Raw genomic sequence first — 20,358 nt, forward strand, 5'->3', positions numbered from 1 at the left:
GCAGTAAGAGCGGTAGTGTGTGTGACTACATTTAACATCTTTATTTCTGTGATTAAATATAGGAATATCGTGAAATGTTGCAGTTCACATATAATCCATGTAACATATTATGCATGCCTACACCCAGGCTAAGGATGTGAGTGCAATATATGGCATATGAGTCTGTGTCCCTCCCTTGATATGATGTGCCAGATTTGAGGATGTACCATATCAGCGGCTGGTTAGCGGAAATATGTACCTGGGGTACATGGTTGCATTATGATTGAGGCTTGTGGGGTGAGTGAGATGAAGGTTAGTCAAAAAATCGTTTTTTTTATTCATTCAGTTTTCCAACTTTAAATACATCATACAAACAACATGCTGCCTTTCACCATTCCAACATATACATGTTCAAAGTACAGTTATTTAGCTAGCGGATCCGCTCCCTTTGATATTCTTTAAAAGAACAAAATATCGCCCACCAGCCACCACCCACAGGACTCTTACACATCATCTAGAGCCATGTCTGGGTTATTCGCCAGGAAGGATACTAGTGGGCCCCACATGTCTCGAGGCCACACGTATACTGGCAGCTCCTCAATATAGGTCTCCAGTGTGGTCTTGCAATAGGTCATCTCTGTTATAGAAGTGCGGTGGGATGGTGCTCTGCATTTACCCCAGCTCATTGCTACCCGCCGTTGGCTAGTAATAGCTCCACAACAAGTATACGGTTTTCTGAATGTATAGATTCGACTAACCCTAATAGAAAAATCTGGGGAGTGCAAAGAACCCGGTCAGACATCATGTCTCTGAGGATATGTACCACCTTCTCCCAATACTCATGTACCAGCCCGCAGTCCCTTTGTAGCTCGAAGCGAAACAATTTAAGTGGGATGTAGAATGTTTGCGGCAGGAACTTAAAATTAATGATACATAGGTTACAGGTTGAGGTCAACACCACGACAGTGTGCCGCAGAAACCCCATCCTTCCATTATTATTTGTGTAGTCAAAGATGTGTTCAAACGGGGCAATGGTACTGATATTGGTTTATTCCTCTGCACTGTGCTATAAAGTCTAGTGACCAGGTGTCTACGGGAGGGGGAGGTGAGTGGTGTTTGCTGGGCGTTTAATGCAGGTAGTTCTTTCGAAAATGTAGGATATAGCGCTTTCATAGCGGCCATGACTCAAAGATATGTGAATGTGAATATTGGTATACTGTTGACAATGCAAGCAAGAACTGTCTGGTCCAGAAATCGCCCTTCTGGATATGCATCTCCCATTGTTTCCAGACCCAATTGTCGGAGGAGAGCCATTGCCCTCGTCTACAGTGTGACTGTGATGTTTGGGTGATGACCTAATAGCAGTGGAGGGCATATAGCAGAATCTTGCAAGCTCTCGCTCCCAACCCAGCCCAGGCATTAACGGTACATTGTATTGTATTGACTTTCGTATGGCTTGCAGTGTTGCGAATATGTGTTAACATATATCTCAGTGGTATCGGATGAGCTGCCCCCTCTTCACCTGCTAGGTGTGGTAGGTATGGTTGTGGATAGTACCAATTATGTGCATAATGTGCTTGAGCACAGAGATGATATTAATGTAGGTCAGGCGCTTCAAACCCACCCTGCTCATATGGAAGCATCTTAACGACCAACTGAATACGTGGTTGTTTGCCTGCCCAGGTTAGTGTGATTCGATGTGTGTACAACAGCAAAGGGTCTTGACTCCAACTCAGTAAGGCTGAGTCAATATCATGAAATAAGAAAACAAATGCCAGTACTGAGCTTCACTCCCAGGACTACTTTTTACACGACTTTATGAATGAAACATAACAGTCTGCTTTTTGAATTGCACCATTAAATGGTTTATTCCGCTTTTTTTGAATTTATAAATTTGGCAACAAACATAATTTTTTGTGCAAACAGGTTATTTACAAGCCTACAAACCAACAATATATACACTAAATACAAATACAATCAATCCATATGTACACGACAAACACATCACACATCTTCACTACTTTGGCCAAGACAAACATTTCTCATTCATACACCATCCCAAAGACATCCATACAAAACACAGATGTGGGTCAAAGGTCCCAATGTCAACACAAAAAAAGAATGAAACTCTTATTTCAGAAAATTTCTTCGATTTTGTATGTTTCACAAAATACTCAAAATCTAAACTCAATGGCTCAGTACATCCTAATTTCACGTAACATAGTGTGTGACCTGGGACCAGGTCGATGCGTTTCGAACCCAAAAGAGTCAAGGGTTCTCCTCAGGACCAAACCAGACTCTTAATCTTCAGGGTATGTAACCCTCTTGCGTCACTGTGGTGTGTCAGTCTCCCCAGATTAAATGCATCATATCTGGGCAGGCCGCAGAAAGACCTAACTCGATACTACCGTCTCCAGCGCCTGCAGCCATGCTGTACGTTGTCTTATTTTCAAACCCTCGTAAGCTTTTGAGGTAAACGTCTCCTTTGAACCTGAAATCGTTGTACTACTTCCGTGAACCACGGAAGTAGTGGCTGCAGGCGGTAGCATCGAGTTAGGACTTGCTGCGGCCTGCCCAGATATGATACATTTAATCTGGGGAGACTGACAGACCACAGTGACGCAAGAGGGTTACATACCCTGAAGATTAAGAGTCTTGTTTGGTCCTGAGGAGAACCCTTGACTCATTTGGGTTCGAAACGCGTCGACCTGGTCCCAGGTCACACACTATGTTACGTGAAATTAGGATGTACTGAGCCATTGAGCTTAGATTTTTAGTATTTTGTGAAACATACAAAACCGAAGAAATTTTCTGAAATAAGAGTTTCATTCTTTTTTTTTGTGTTGACATTGGGACCTTTGACCCACATCTGTGTTTTGTATGGATGTCTTTGGGATGGTGTATGAATGAGGAATGTTTGTCTTGGCCAAAGTAGTGAAGATGTGTGATGTGTTTGTCGTGTACATATGGATTGATTGTATTTGTATTGAGTGTATATATTGTTGGTTTGTAGGCTTGTAAATAACCTGTTTGCACAAAAAATGATGTTTGTTGCAAAATGTATAAATGCAAAAAAAGCGGAATAAACCACTTAATGGTGCAATTCAAAAAGCAGACTGTTATGTTTCATTCATAAAGTCGTGTAAAAAGTAGTCCTGGGAGTGAAGCTCAGTACTGGCATTTGTTTTGTTATTTCTCGATGTGTGTACAGCATTTTAAAAAAGGATTGGGAAAGGGCGACTGGTACGTTGCTGAATAGTTATAGGAATCGCAGGACTATGATCATGTTCACAAGAGCCACCCTATCGGCTCGGGAGAGCGGCATGTTTAGTCATCTAGCCACTTGGCTTCCCAGCTTGTCCAGCGTTCTCCCATAGTTCTTACAAATTATTATTTCACTGGGTCTGTGCTCGACTCTAGCGGCCAGTCCAGTGCATGTGGGACCGTAGACAACATTAATGGCAGTATTATCAATGTGGCCCAATTTATGTCCAGACCCGAATACCCCTCAAATCTAATATATTTTCTGAGCAGCGCTGCTAGGTTTTGCGTGGGATTTTTGGAAATATAAAACCATGTAATCCGCGTATAAAGAGATGCAGATCAGTCTCTGTCAGAATCTTAGTGCCACATGCTAATGTCGTTGGCGGATCTTGCAAGCTAGGGGTTCCAGGGCCAGGGAAAGTAAAATTGGGGATAGCAGGCAACCATGTCTTGTGTCCCTGTTTATGTGTATTTGGTAGGACATATGTCCATTAATCTGCACTAGTGTGACTGGGGCAGTATACGGTTGACGCACCCACCTTAGAAAAGCCTCCGGAATGCACAGGTGCTTAAGAGCGGTGAACATATAGGGTCATTCTATCGAATAGAAAGCTCTAGTGGCATCTAAAAGTACTGCCGCTGCCTCAAGGTCTGGGTTCAATTGGTACAGCAGCGCAAAGATGGTTTGTAGGTTATGCGCCATTGATCTTTCTGGCATGAACCCAGATTGGTCCGGGAGTACCATATTGGTTATCGAAGGTGGCAATCTCGTGGGGAGTATGCGCACCAATATTTTTGTGTCTGTATAAATAAGTGATAGAGGGTGATATGATTCGCATTTGTCGGGCTGTTTGTCCAACTACAATAACACAATCAGATTGGTCTCACGCAATGTGGGAGGTAAGATCTTCTTCGCGTATGCCTCAGTGTATAGTCCCAATTGATGCAGCGCCAGCAAGTCTGCAAATTCTTTGTAGAACTCACCATTAAAGCAGTCAGGGTCTGGCGCCTTCACGTTAGCAATGAGCAAATGGCCTCAGTCACCTCTTCCACATCCATGGGCTGCAGCAGATATTCGCATTGGCCATCAGACATCCACGCCAAGGCTTTGTCCTCGAGATAGGCATTGTTTGATTCCAAGGGGGACACCTTGGAGTCATATAGGTTCTCAAAGTATGCTGAGAATAACTTCAGGATCCCGGGTGTATCGTATAGGTCCAACCCAGCCTCCTCTGTCAATTTTGTTATGGGCTTGTGTCCACCAGCTGGGCTAATCTTAGCAGCTAGTGCGCGGCCCTGCCGAGCGCCCTCCCCGTACGCCTTGGCCACGTGGCATTTGGATACATAGACAGTTCCCCTCTGTACCATGTTGTTTCTTTGTTTAACGCTTTCTCTAATCTCCGCCAGTGCATCTGCTTTCAATTCTGACTCTAACTCCCTCTCCAGTGCCTGGAGCTTTTGCTCTATCTTAGTGAGTTGCCCTCGGAGATCCCTAAATATGCCCACATGTGTACTAATGCAGACTCCCCATATTGTGGCTTTAAATGCCTCCCACAGAGTATCTACCCCAGCCGTCGAGCCCTCATTAATGTCAAAATATTCCATAATGGCTCGCTTGATAGTGTCTCTGTATACAGGGTCAAGTTGTGCAGAGGTGTTAGACTTGGCATCTTTTGTCGCATTTCCCCTGTCTTTTTTGCTATCTGAATTCCCGGTTTTTACTCTATTTTTGCGGGTTTAGTGTCTCTGCACACTTTCTTACTGCTGTTCAGTGTTAAAGTGCAAGTTCTCCTGTTGTAACTTACGTCATGGATTGGTGTTTCCATGATTGGCATATTTGATTTACTGGTGAGGCCCTAGTAAAGTGCACTGAGAGTGCCAGGGCTGGTAAATCAAATGCTACTAGTGGGCTTGAGCACTGGTTGTGCCACCCACATAAGTAGCCCTGTAAAGTTAACTCAGACCTGCCACCGCAGAGGCTGTGCGCAGTTTGTAACTGAAATGTCGACCTGGCAAGTGCACCCAATTACACACGAGGGAACCTAAGTTAGGTTTCACCAAGCTGCACAGCCTCATGACTGAACGAATCCAATGAATTAAATTCAAATTGTTTAATCTTCTGTTTATCCATATTTTTCACCAATACTTTTAAGTCTTCTTTTTTAACTGTTCATTCCCAGAATGCAATGTTGCACATCCCTCCCAATGTGTAACATTGCATTCTGGGACGTGTAGTTTATATGGATAAAACGTTGTATAAAAAGTCTGTCGTTTAGTTCTGATTTACATTTTGGTATAGGCACATGTGATCAACCACCTGGGGCTAGTTTAGGAGGGCTGATAAATATATAGTAGGCTCCTTCTGATTGTTTCAGTTTCTACTGAGAGGGATACGTGTGCCTAGGCATGCTAGAAAACTTGAACATGATCTGATACAATTTGGCATGCTGTTTTTAATGTAAAGAAGACAGCATTTTGGAAGCTTGTTTTTAAGAAGGGATGGGATACACCACATGTCACGGTAAGCGTGGAAAAGATCATAGCAGTTGCAGGATTAACAAATAGTCAGTCAGTCAAACACTTTTATTTATTTAGGTTGAAAACCATAAAAAGGCATATTACATACAGTGCTATTTATACATGGTTGTGCATTATAAAAAACGTTAAAATACATCATAGGATCACCATACAAAATTTCCAAGTTAAAAAAAAAAGAGTTAAAAAAGGGATATGCAAAAATAAATATCTCGAAAGTGCTATAACAAATCCCATGGTGCTGTAACAAGTTGCAGTAACAAAAGGGGGACCTCCCCATTTTTTTTCCCATCAAATGCCCAGTGAAAATAATTAGTGTGTGGTACCTTTTTTAGCATAGCACACCTAGTAAACCACATGGACAACAAAAATTTGGATGTTGCATATACTGTCATAAATGCAGTGTCAGTTTTGAGGATTCTATAGGTCTCCCTAAAATCTCTAAGACCCCTTGACTTGCAGAAAGGGATTATCCATTTTGCTCTAGGCCTAGAATACGAGGGGCAGAAGAGCAGAACGTGCAGATCTGTCTCTCTACTACCCCGACATCCAGGACAAGTGCTCGCTGAGTGTATGGTTTTTAACCACTTTTCAGTGACGTCCCTGAGAGGGAGTGAGCCATGTCTGAACTGGATATACAGTTTCCTACCCTGGGACGAACATGAGGTTAAAAGGGCCAGGCCATGCTCTCTCAAAGCTTTGCTCAGACTTTTTCTGGGTAAAGCAGCGCAGGTCTCCTCAGGGGAGGACCAGAAGTCCTCCCTACCCAAGGCCTTGGAGAGGCACCGAATGTGCCTTTGCCAGGATATTTTCCCCGCGCCCCTGCTGGCTAACAGGTCCCGTAGGTCCTCCCTATAGCTCTCCAATTCAGGGGTGGCCAGAATAATAGTCGTCTCCAGAATAATAATGGACGATTCGAGGCGACATCCTGGATAGGAACCAAACCCAGGTCCAACCTTAGAGGTATGAGGGGTGTACTCTGGGGTAACCTCAGGATGCGCCTCATGAAACTGCTCTCAGTGATGAAGAGGGGCGCCGCACTAACGTGTCCCCACAAGTCCGCACCATAGTGTGCGCCCCCCCTCGCCTGGGCTCTGTATACTTCAACGGGAGGTCCCACCTGTTTAAGAGGGGATTCATTAAAAGCTTTTAAAATGCCACCCGAGGATTGGGCAAGCTTCAAGTTGACTTTAGCAATTTGCGGCCCCCATCCATTCTATCAGTTAAGGTGACCCCCAGGTACTCAAAGATCGACACACGATCCAGAGCCAAGCCATCCAAATGCGGATGAGGGCAATTGGGGCGTTTCAAATTGAACACCATGTACTTGGTTTTGGTGAAATTGCTTTCCAGGTTCCTCTCCTTGCAGAACCTGGCAAAGGCCTCCAATGTGCGCTGAATGCCCCCCGATGATTTCGACAGTAGGAGGGTATCATCGGCGAACATTAATGCCGGTATTTTCCGTCCCGCTAGGATTGGGGAGTCTAGATGTTTTGCTCCCAAGAGAAAGGCGATCAAACCGTTGAGGAATAGGGAGAATAGCGTGGGTGCTAAAACGCACCCCTGCCTTCCACCGCGTTCCACCGGAAATGAGGTTTAAAGAGCATCTTCCCTCCGTACCTCACCCTAGCGTACGTGCCCTCGTGCATCCGTTTAAAGAGGTCACACAGATAGGCCGGTGCTCCCATCCCCTTAAGGATGGTCCAAAGCTTGTCCCTCTGGACCAAGTCAAATGCGGATCAGAGGTCCACAAATATTAAATACAGGCTATCCGCTCCCAAAGTGACCGTCCTCCAGTACACAAGCTGTAGCCTGAACAGCTGGTCGATAGTAGAAACCCCCGCCCGAAACCCTGCCTGCAGGGAGGTTAGGATGTGATTGTTGTCCATCCAACACTGCAACCTGGTTAGGAGGACTCGGGCGAAGAGGACGTCAATCAGGCTTATGGGGCGGTAATTGGCCGGGTCCAAGGGAGAAGCCTTCTTATGGATGGGTATGATTACAGCTCCCAACCAGCTCAGTGGGATGGCCAAACCCTGCATGATGGCATTAAAGAAGGTACAAATATAAGGTGCCCACACCCCTTGTTCAGACCGATAAAGGTCCCCAGGAATCCTATCAAGGCCAGGTGCCTTTCCCGGGATCAGACTCCTTATAGCCGCCTTGACTTCCAAGATCGTGCAGGGATAACTGTCTGGGGTACCTCCCTCAACACGGGTTGGGTCAGGCAGACTATCTAATTCCAATGATTCCACTAGGGGTCGCTCAGGGTCGAGAGAATAGAGGGGCTTGAAATGTGCAAGCCACACCTCTTCACACAGGTTGGGGACAACTGCAGGCGTCCCCGAGGCCGGGCCTCCCCGCACCAGGTTCCAGAAGGGCCTAAACTCACGGGCGTCTAGGGCTGCTTTGATTTTTTCCCATCTGTCGACTTCCGACTCCGCTTTGGCGGCTTGGGTCATGCTAGTATAAATTGGGTTCCCGATTTCACCTCCTTTATGAGGGTTGCTTTTGCCTCCCTACATTTTTTATTGTAACAATTCTCTCTCTTATAAGGTCTCCCCCTACCGGGCTCGGGAGCTGTAAAAAGGTCAGCCAAGGAGGTGAAGAGCTCATTGTAGATGGACTGGATGGCCGGGAGGTACGAAAGCCCAGAGATCCCAATCCCCAGGTCACTGACCTCAACTAAGGCCCCTGCTACCTTGTTGTACATTTCTGCCAACTTATCCGGTGCCTGAGCCACCCTCTCCCACCTGACCCGCCTACCTCCCCCTGTTAAGACTAGATGCCGATTGGTGGGAGTCCCTGCTGCATCCTGTGTAATCGGGTTCCCCAGGTGGCTGAGTAACTCAAGTGACAGTAAGTTGTGATTGCTGTTGATTCTTGGCAATACAGCAAATGATTTTAATTGGGCCCAGAATTCCACGTTGGTCAAAATATAATCAATTGTCGTGCTTTCCCCCAATCGATTATAGGTGCGTGCACCTGGTATATCTGGAAGGAGCCTGCCATTGCAGGCCCTTAGGGAAAAAGCTACGAGCAATTTACTAATAGCAAGTGGCAACGGCGTCAAACGGTTTGCTGGATACGTGGAGCATTCAGGGATGTGCCACATTTCGTCCTCCTCAGAAGTAACTGGGGGGATCCCCGAGAAAGGCTCAAAGTGGCAGTTGAGGTCTGCCCCGATGATTTATGGTACATAGGGGGAAAGGAAGAGTGGAGAGCCTCCAGGCGTCAAGAATAGATAGACCTTGTTGACGGGGAAAGGGACGTAGGTAAATATTAATCACTGCCAAACCAAACCCCCCTTAAATGTTAGTGTAATACACAGGATGTCCTGACAATTGGTGTCAATTACCTTGACTGTGCACCCCAGGTGGACCGCCACCCAGATGCACAGCCCTCCAGAGGGTCTTCCCCTGGGTCCCTGAACCGCTGCTCTGAAGTATGACACAAAACCTACCCTCAGGGGGACAGATGACAACCAGGTCTCTTGAAATAAGCAGAGGTCATACCCATACACCAGTTCCCCCCACTCTGGGTTTTGTAGCTTTGTCCCCAACCCGGCCACGTTCCAGGAGGCAATCAGAGTGGAACGAAAGGCCGGTGGTCCAGGGAGAGCCACAGTGGGATGCACTAGGCCAGGGGGGATGGATATTGCCCATGATTAAGAGACCAAGTCCCATCCATCCGGAGTGGCTACATGATTGTCGGGTAGTGGAAGCTGGCCATCATTCCCTAAGTTGGGCGCCTGTGTGTGAGGCCCTGCTTCCTTGCTTTGACCTCCGACCTCAGAGGGTGCCACTGGAGAAGGAACTTCGTTAAGGGTTAACAAATAGGTGATGTGCATTAATTTGGTAAAGGGGTTAGATTTATCAAGGGCTAACTTGCCACATGTAATTGTTGATGAACAGCATGGGTGCTTTTTGAAAAAGGAATTGGTGTTATAACTCACAATTTTCATGGAGTCGGCCATATGACTTGTAGTGCTACATCTATTGTTTATGGTTGAAATAACTTCTGAGTAGTAATAAAAAATGTTTGTTAGCTAATATAAAGGCGAGTACAAATACAATGTGGATTGTGAAACATAAAACAATGTTTTTGTTTTGTAGATGCCCCTGACGAAGGGATTCTTCCCGAAATGCATTGGGTGATTTCCAATAAAAGTATGACATGTGGAACCTACTTCTGCTCCTGAATTGGTGTGAATATCTTTGTTAAGTGTCAGAAAGAATAAAATGAATTGAATGAACAGTTAAAAAAGAAGACTTAAAAGTATTGGTGAAAAATATGGATAAACAGAAGATTAAACGATTTGAATTTAATTCATTGGATTAATTCAGTCATGAGGCTGTGCAGCTTGGTGGAACCTAACTTAGGTTCCCTCATGTGTAGTGATATTGCAGCGCAATGGGCGAAGCGCGAAGCAAGCATGCGCGCCAATAAAGTTCTGAATTGGTTTAGGCACCAATAATGTTGGATTACGCTGGTGTCTATCCCACCACCTCTAGTATAAGTGCACCCAATTGCCAGGCCCCAACCTTCCCTTTTTCTACATGTCAGTCACCCCTAAGGTAGGCCCAAGGAACCCTTGTGGGCATGGTGCTGTGTATGTTAGAAATAGAGTAATAGTCCCACTAGCACACTCAGTTTGCTCTAAATATTCAGTTCCAGCGTGCTCTAGGGTGCACCCTCCGTGCTGGAGTGCATCAAAATCAAAGTACAGTAACGTGTCCCATCTGGGAGACGTCCCCTAGTCACAGCTCATACGACCCCTACAGGGTGTTCTCAATTGTTGATGAATTCCAATTAAATCACAATGTTTGTTTAGTTCGTATTCATTTATTTTTCTTATTTTCAAGAATTTCTTCATTCTCATAAATTCATTTTCAAACGAATTAAATTGATTAGCATCCTTATAACATATCCATAATCCAATGCATTTCGGCTGCTATTGTTAGAAATAGGACATGTACTGAAGTGTGTGACATGTCCTGGTGGTGAATTACAGTGTATTTCGTTTTTCACCATTGCAAGGCTGTCTGTTCCCATAGGACTGAATGGGGAGTCTGTTTAAACCATCTTATAAACATAACTACTCCTGGGAACAAGGTAGAAAAATACAATTTAGAATGACTGGACTCAGAATGTTAAAATGCATCTTTTAGTGAAGATGATTTTTACATTCTGTGCTTGAAAATACCACTTTTAGAAAGTAGGTATTTTCTTGCTCAGTCATTCTGTGTGCCATCTTGTGTACCTCTGCTGGGGTTGTGGATTAACCATCTGGCTTTGGGATGACAGGGGCAGGAGAGGGGCAGTAGCTCCAGAGAGCCTGATGGGCCAGGGCTGGGCTGAATAGACCAGGGCTGCATTAAGATTAATGGGAGATTTCCTTGCACCTGAATGGGCCTGGTCTGCCTTCCACAATGCCGTCTCCACCCCCTGCCAGGAAGATGCACCAGTAAGGACGGAACTGGTTTGGGCTGGGTACAGACACTCTCTACCTTCAGATAAATAAGGATTTGGTGGTATAACTATTGGGGCCCACACACCAGAACTTTAGAACTCTTTTAGAACCAAGAAGACTGCCAAGAAGAAGAGCTGGAGAAGCTGTGAGGAGGGACAACCACTTTGCTGTGTGCTTTGCTGTGTTAGCCTGCAGTGGCTGCTTCTGTCTTGGGCAGTGAAAGGACTGGAACTTTCTGAAACTTCCTTTTTGTGAGTTTCTCCACCGGCTTGAGGTAGAGTTTGCCCCCTGTTCAAGAAGTCTAAGGAATAACAAAGACTTCAAGTTCTTCTGCCTTCAGCACTGGGGACTGTGTGTTTTGTGCTGCAAAAGAAAAAAAAGCAACCCGATGCCGTCTACAACGCCGTTGCCAACTTTGTGTCCTGAAGGCACCACCGCAATGCCGCACCACAACCCTGGTCTCACTGATGACGCCGCCACCGAGTGGCTGCTCACCTCTGCTGATGCCAACCAGTAATCGAGCCGGGACCGTGAGGTGTGTGCTGAGGATGCAAAGGTCAACACAGATCAACCATATTGAATTCCACCATGCCCTCCCTTAGCAACCTGGCTGCGCTCCTGGCTTGTGGCACTGCTTGTGGCGCTCTATCTTCTAGTGGGTTTAGGGTGGTAATGAAGCCCCCCCAAAATTACAGTTGACAGAGGGAGGAGTCACAGCTCATTCCAGATGTGGTTAAAAAAGAGGGATGTCTATTGTTTGGAAAGTATGTATTAACCAGTGTAACCAGGTGAACAGATAGCACACCCTGCAAAATTGCATGTCTGCCTTGTTCGTCTTAGATAGACCAGGGAACCGCGAATGGCATCCACTTTCTTCAGCAGTGCTAGCACTCCCCTAGAGTAGGAGGAGTACAATGAGGCCAGTCGGGTACTAGCCCACGGGCTCCCACTGCTCAGTCCGAGTGTTCCGTGAGGTGAAGTGTGTTTCCTGGAGCACTGTGATGAGTCTGCTGTGTCGGTCCAAATAGGCTAGCACTTGTCGTGTTTTACGGGAGTTGTTGAGCCCACGGACATTACAAGTCATACAAGACGTCATATTTGGCCTCCTAGATCTTCCCTCCCCTGTCCTATGTATGTGTTCGGATCCCTAGTGTCTGCATTGTAGAGGTGAGGTCGCCAATCTTAATGTGTTGCGAATAGTTGAGGCAATTCCCCAACCCCCCTCGACTTCAGCATCCAAATTATGCAAATGAGCATCCCTTAAGTGGCAAACCATACAAACATGAACTTTACCTTATGCCAGCTGCTTAGTGCTGCCAGCATCATACTAACTTTAGATCTCTTTGGGGAGTGCACCCACGAGGGAGCCGCGAGAGTCCCTGTTACCCTCCTAGCTTCAGAGGGTGGTCGTGTAAGTCTCTGGTGCGCTTCATTAGATTCAGTCTGCTCTTGTGGACAGTGGTACCACGGATCACTGATTTTGTTCCCAATATGTCTCACAGGGATACCTTGACAGGGCCCCGATTACAACCCCTCCCAGCCGGCCAGGCTATGCTTATGGGGTACTTCATGGAGGTCCCTCAGGAGCCGCGGGGGGAGGCGAAATGCCCCAACAATACATCGAGGGCATTACATGGGTGCTGCCGGATATTCAGCACGCGTTGTGACGCAGTGAATTCAGTCTTCTTCCACAGTGTCAACCCGGTCTCAGTGGTCTTTTTTTCTTGACAAAGCTTTTGTTGACATATTCCATTGCGGTTTTGCAAAAAAATTGCTTTTCCCCCAGATAGTCAATACACAGCCAGGCTGGGTAAAGCATTGCATATGGGATTTCCGCAGTCTGTAGTTTTTTTCTTTATTGGGATGTACTCCTTTCTGGCCGACTGAACAGTAATGTCTGGGAAGAAGGACACTGTGTCACCTTGATATGTGATCTTTTGGCGTTCACGTGCCAATCAGAGGACTGTGTACCTATCTCTATAGTTCAATAGCTTAGCAATTATCGGCCTCAGGGCAGCGCCTGGGATCGGAGATGCGAAGGGCTTACTCCACCACTAGCAGGTGTGATAGGTTGTCGGCGCTGAAAACTTCTTTTAGCATGCGCTCTATGTATTCCTCCGTTTTGCCCATGTTTGTTGTTTACGGAATTCCTGTTATGCGCAAATTGCTCCTTCTAGGACGCGCTTCCAAGTCCTGATTCTTTGCCTGTATTACCACGAGCACTTTTTTCATGATTATGTTTTGACCGAGGTCACAGTATCCTCTGTGGTCGATACTCTCTGCTCTGCTTCTGTCAGGCGCACCGCATAGCTATCCAGTTTAGTGGCAAGGTGGTCGAGCCTGAGGTTGATGTGATCTATTTTGCCATCTACTGAATGTAGGCTTTGTTGCATCACCAGTAGGGTGTTTTCCAGCGTCGACATGCCCGGAGAGGATTCTCCCCCTGCACCGTCATTCCTTATATCTGGTACTCCCCTCGAGCTCTTTCTACTTTCAAATGATAGTTTGGGCTGCGCTTCATCTGTTTTGCCCATGGGTGCATTTGGTGGCTTGGTAGAAAATTCCCAATTTAAAGGAAAGCTTTCATCGTCAAGTGTATTATATTTGAAATTTAGACTGCGCCTTATCTAAGGTGAAGAGTAGATGGGTATATGATATTTCCCAGCATTAGCGGTCTAAGGTCCCAGGTCAGGGGAAAAAGTATCAAAAAGTGATGGTACACTTGCGACAGCCAGACAGAATCAGACGGAGGATACTTCTTGCACCAGTGGAAACCAGGACGGTCCTGTTTTCCAGTAGTGCAAGAAGTATACGGCGCAGTCTAAATTTCAAATATAATACACTTGAGGATGAAAGCTTTCCTTTAAATTGGGAATTTGCATACATCCGCCCATGCTTCTTCTCAGATAAGGTGCCGCACAATTCCTATATATAATATAATTGATGAAGGAAGCAATTTATACTTTTAACTCGGCGTGTCATGCGGATTACTACATAAACGTCAACAATAGAAGAGATGTATTTCGCCCTGCAGAAGTCCTTCTGATAAGGATGAAATGCGTCGGCTGTGTTTTTTTCTGATCATCTCTATCATGTTTTAGAAAAACTGCATTAAATTAATGGAAGACTTTGGAAGACACACTTGTGGACATGGATTATATATAACTCTTTGTCTAAATTTAATTGTGGTGCACCTGTGCTACTTGTTTAAATGGTCTTATTCCTATATTGGATATACACTGTGACAGTGGGTGTTTTTCAGTGTGCACACATTGGTACTTCCAGGTTATACGCATATAAATTAGGGATAGCAAGTTAGGTGCTGAGGCTTATAGGGTTTCACTGTCCAGCCTTTTTTATTCTCAGTTGAATGACTTATGTTCAACACTCAAGTCTGAAAATATTAGTAGTATACATGTATTTTGTATAACATTTAAAACAGCTTAGTTATAGAGAGCTAGCACTATGTGTGGTCATATTGAAGTGTTAAAAATGTGTCTGGGCTTAACGCAGGACATGGATGAAGACCCGACTTCTTAGGGGGCAAGGATGTATGGACATACACAGAGAAATTATCATAAATATCATCACCGGAACCTGGAGTGAATCGGGGCACGACCGTTGGATGATGAAGGGAAGTTAAGAGGGGTGGGAAAACTCTTCCATTGATGTTAAGTGCCAGTGAGAAGTTTGGAATAGGGGGCAGTGCCACTGTTTATGGTGAAATGGTTATGAGCACACATAGTACTCTCTGCATTTGCTTACCACTGATTTGTTGTACTAGCATATTCAAGTGTATTGAAACACGGCCTAGCAAGAATGTATCATGATACAGAACAGGGCACGGTTACATGTATGTACCTCAATACAATTTGTTTTAAAGAAAGTGTTACAAATGTGCAATCGCTGATGTGAGGTATGAGTTGGTAGTAAAATGATATTAGGTGACGAATGGGCATGTAGTGTGAGGGATGGCCAGACAGGGTAAATTGATGTTAGACATAGTTTGGTGTACATAAAGTTAAGTGCCACTGATAGCTAACCTAGTGCATTTAAAAAAGTTTAAAAAGTTGTATCAATGTGCATTGTGGTGCTGTTCCTCTGCCACTGCCAGATAAGAGACCCTTACTTTGCAGTGTGAGAGACAAGCTAATTGAGCAGGTTTTGTATTTGTAGTGGGAATGGTTTGCCCATTTATGCTCTTTTTCCTCCAACACAGGTGTGGAGGATGAGCCACCATGCTGCAGTCGACGTAAATTATGCTCTAAATATGGTGGGTGGAGTAGTGGCTTTCCGTAGCTTCCTCTGTTGTAATTAGGGTATACCATTGTTGATGTAAGTAGGAAAATATGGAAGAGGCAGCGAACGGTAGACAGACTTTTGTCCTTCAAACCACCATACCCTAAATCTGATGGACAAATCTCCATGGTGATAGAGAGTGAACAGGCGGTTTATGACAATCAGCCCATATCAACCAAACTCAAAATGTACAATTAATATTTATGTAAATACAGATCATCAGCATACCATAGGTCTTTGGGCACTTTGGCTTCCGGCTAAACCTTGAATCTGGCCTAAGATTTAATGAAAAACTAATGGAAGTTCTAACATGCCACAGAAGGAATTAGTACCTACCTCCATTGATTACTGAAACTGTGACAATGATGTAACTGCCCCTACTGATATTTGCTACGCATGCAGGTCTGTAATTAATTATGACAGTTAGCATTCACAATAAAGAGTTCTGATTGGTTAACACAGTTGACTCTACACTCACCCCTCATTTTCCACTCACAAACATAGGCAATACAACAGTCAGTTAATTCAGTTAGTCACAATTGGTACAGTAAACTTGAATTGTGAATTTTTCTACCATAAAAGAAGGAGACAGTGTCAACAGTTAAGGTATGGGACATATGATTTAATCTCATGTAATAAGCATTGCACTTTTAATCTTGTGAACTCAGTACATTTCAATTAGTATATTAAATCATTCCATTACATACAACATTGTGTAAGATAGTGGCACAGCATGATTCAAGGTTATAGATTAATTAAGTATTTGCATCATTGCTGAACATGATCTATAAGTAAACTGTGCTTCAAATCAATTCATCATTATTATTATTATTTCCAACATTGTTTTTATTATTATTTCCAACATTAAATATAAACCAGGAGAGGAATATCCTGCACATCCACTATCCAGTTCAATAGCAAAATAGAAGCTGAGCTTCTCTTCTCTGGTCCAATAATAATGAATGCTATGCTATTTTTCAGTCAAGATCGATCACCGTATAACAGTGAAGTACGAATTATACTTTTGAATTCCTAATCTATCAAATGCCTTTTCCCACAATGGTATGACCTGATTCCCTAGTTCTATACTACCAGAAGTATATGTTCTGCTGAACATAAGTAATAACCTTTTTTTTGTTATAACAGGGAATAATTAACCCTGGTTTTCCCACATGCACTGTCAGAAGTTCTAGCTGATGTTACTGTGCATGCCTGGGGTGGGAGAGGCAGATAATTAAGGACATATTCTTTATAACTGTGATCAAATGCCCCCAAATACTGCAACAATCACTAAAGTAAAACTGTCTTCCTTTGCACCATATAGCCCACATTACAGTCATGAAAATATGGCACAGCCAACACAAGTGGCCCTAAATAATTCCAATTAAAAAAAATTGCTAATCATGTCTAGTCTTTACATATTAACTTTGATTCGCTGAACACTGATGCAAAAGATGAATCGGAATGTAAACATTAAAATACATGCAATATTATCCCCTAAACACAAAAATACACCTTTGTTAAATAAAAATTCAAGGACAAATATATACATTTTAGCACAAAAATGGCAATATTAAAATCTGCGTTTAATATTTTCAAACCAATAAATATCAGCTCGTGAAACATTTGCCAAGAAAATGCTTCAGAACAGTGCCTTCCATTTTCCTATTCCACGCCATAATTTAGTGCAGTGATGAAAAAGTGAGTAGCAGTTCCTTTTTTATTCTTGAATGTAGCTCACATGGCATCAAAATGAAACCGGTGGGCTTCCTGTCTCTTCTCTCGATCATCCGCTTTCTGAAAAAAATAAGCAGAAGTGATGCCTTGGGTTATGGAAATGCTTTCAGCAGACACTCCAGGAAGGGTGAAGACTAACACACATCAATTGCTTCCATTGGATTTTAATCAATTAAAGGTGCGGGAAGAGCTGGTGCTGACTATGAGGGACCATGAAGCAGCACTTTTTCACTTGGCCAAATTACAGACTTGATATTTTATAAACTATGATGCATTTCCTCATTTACCTTATCAAAACCAGACAGACCTCTGCTGCACATCTTGATTATTGGTCTTTGCATAAAGAGCAACTGGCAGCGTACAATCCCAAAGTCCAATTTTCTACTTGTCACACATCTGAATAAGTTGCAATAATTCCTCAAATTCTTGTAAATGTAAATTTAATGCAAGGGGCATTTTCTTTTTTTAATAATCAGCAACTGTCCCCCTGATTGTCTGACCCACAAATCTATAGAAATAAACATTTTAGCTCACTGCTGACATAATATAATACAGAAATATGCTCATGGTGAGAGAACCTGCTTAGAAACAGCTACGTATACTACAAAAGAGAGATGATCTCCAGAGTGCTTTAACTGCATAACTGAATCAGATTGTTCGATCCAAAACAGTTGATTATCATATACGGAAGGCTCTCCTTGAATATCAGAAGAGAAAAACAAAAGACTACTTTCAGACCACATGAAGGTGTCTACGGAGCTAACAGGGCTGCTGACCTACACTGGGTTGGTTGGTGTGGTTTGCCTCTCTCTGGCATCCTGGGGTCTGTCTTACTATGACTTTGCAAACTGGGCCATGTATACCCCTTCCACACTTGACTCTCAGCATAGCCAGGGCGAGCAGTCAATGGCTCTCAAGGAGGTAGTGTAAGGGACAGAGCCTCAAAACTAAAGTCAACCAACAGACTCAATAATTCACAGCTCAGCTCTGAGCGTATCTTAGAAAATCCCATGATTCACTTGGGTTGCTGGGATGAACAGTGTGGCAGGGCTGGTCAAGGCTGCTTATCTTTGCCAGTAGCAGCCCCAGGGCTGGGGGCAGTTCCTCTGCTTTGGAGACTACGATGGCTCTCACAGATAAGTCCCTATGGCACAATGTAGGAGTGCCTGACGGCATAGTATTGTACTGCTCTGCAATTTCTTCACAGTTGTCTACATGAACCATGAAGGGAGACCAAGTGACCATGCTTGACTCAGGTCAGCTCTGACTTCCCTCTCAATATCATACAGCAGCTTCTTCTAGGTGCCCAGAACACAGCTAGACTTTTCCTCCTGGGCAGTCTCTTCTCCTGCAGGGCCAGTCGTCACTCTCCTTCCCTCTCTGATGAGACAGGCAGGCTGCTAGGCACTAGGAAGGCCTATAGCTTCTCCAGCATGCTGTGCGGTCTTCAGAAGATGCCCAGACAACGCTATGTGAGACAGACTGCCAGGCAGACACCAGCCCTGGTCTCGCAGCAACACTTCAAGTGCTATGCATAACACTCCTTTTATTGGTCAACAGGAATGTGAAACTGAGATAACCAAATAGACAAATTATCATTGGTGGTTACCCAAGAATTATACAAATTGGAGGACAGGAACTCACCAGAAACATTAGGCACAACATTACGTTGGAGGAAAGATTAACACTTGATACCCTAAGGAACGACATATCTCTAGTGATCAGAGAAGCCGACAAAGGGGGTATCGTGGTACTCATGAACAAGAATGAATACTTGGGGGAGATTGATAGACAACTATTAGACATGAAAGCTTACTCCAAACTTGTAGGTAATCCTCAGCAAGCAACCACAACAAAACCGGTGAACAAACTAAATTACTGGAGCGATTTGTGTCTCTTGTCAGACTTAGAATACAGATACTTGCTTAATAACAATCCCACTTGTCCCTACATCTACACCTTGTCGAAAATTCACGAGGGACTAGGTTTCCCACCGGGCAGGCACATCATTTCAGGAGTAGGGTCTACTACGGAGAGACTATCAGAATATATTGATCTATATCTTCAACCACAAGTTAAAAACTTACCATCATAATTACAGGATGCCCGAGATTTGCTGAGCAAAATGGCAAGTGTGGAATGGATGGAGGGACACTTTTTAGTTACTCTTGATGTTTGCTCACTCTATACACGCATACCGATTGACCTAGGCATGAAGGCTGTACAGCACTTTTTAGACACCAGACCTGCTGCATTGTATGAGCACACAACCATGTTAATGGATCTAATTCAGCTAGTGCTTGAGAATAATATATTCACACAGAATGGGTTGTTTTGCCAGATCGTGGGTGTGGCCATGGGGGTAAAAGTTTCACACTAATTTGCTAATCCATACATGGGGTATTCGAATCAAGGCACATATTGAGAGAGGGTCCTGGGGAATTGTTGGAAAACATATTAAACTGGGGACGTTATATCGATGATGTCATTTTATTTTGGTCTGGCGCTAATGAATCTCTGGTACTTTTGTTTCTGTGCCTGAATGACAACACATTCAACATTACGTTCACAAAAGTATCAAAAATCCATTTCCTTGATGTTAGCATTCAGGTTGATGGTTACAAACTATTGACTCTACCATATAGGAAACCTACAGCCTGCAATTCAGTATTGCATGCCACTAGTGCCCACCCACCCTCACAAACAAAAGCATTCCCCTATGGAGAATTGCTTAGAATGAAAAGAAGCTGCAGTGATGAAGGGATACTCGATCAGGAATGGAATATGGTGGAACGCAGATTCACGGAGAGAGGGTACAAAAAGAACACACTAACACAAGCACGACACAAAGTGAGTAAATGCAAGTGGGACACTTTACTAAAACCCCCAAAAAAGAAGAAAAACAGGAGAAAGATTGCACTCATCACTAATTACTCAGCACTAAGCACGGAAGTATACAGAATTCTAAGAAAACATTACTACTCCCACTCCCACGTGCATACGGCGTTGCAGGTCCCACGGTTTACAGAACGGGTAAGAACTGTTCTCTTCCGCTGCTTCTCCGCTCAGAT

The 20,358-nt window shown here is 44.2% G+C and overlaps 1 protein-coding gene across 1 annotated transcript in view; it reads right to left on the reverse strand.

The window, feature by feature from the left end:
- Window positions 1-16,151: 16,151 nt before the first annotated feature.
- Window positions 16,152-20,358, reverse strand: part of ITFG1 (integrin alpha FG-GAP repeat containing 1) — a 1,092,549-nt gene continuing 1,088,342 nt past the window's right edge. The window contains exon 18 of the mRNA XM_078670869.1: window positions 16,152-17,347. Within this exon, the coding sequence (XP_078526995.1) occupies window positions 17,288-17,347 (60 nt within the window). The 3' untranslated portion in view covers window positions 16,152-17,287. The remainder of the gene's footprint in view (window positions 17,348-20,358) is intronic.

Source organism: Lissotriton helveticus, chromosome 12 (genome assembly GCF_964261635.1).
Source record: "Lissotriton helveticus chromosome 12, aLisHel1.1, whole genome shotgun sequence".
NCBI classification, from domain to species: domain Eukaryota; kingdom Metazoa; phylum Chordata; class Amphibia; order Caudata; family Salamandridae; genus Lissotriton; species Lissotriton helveticus.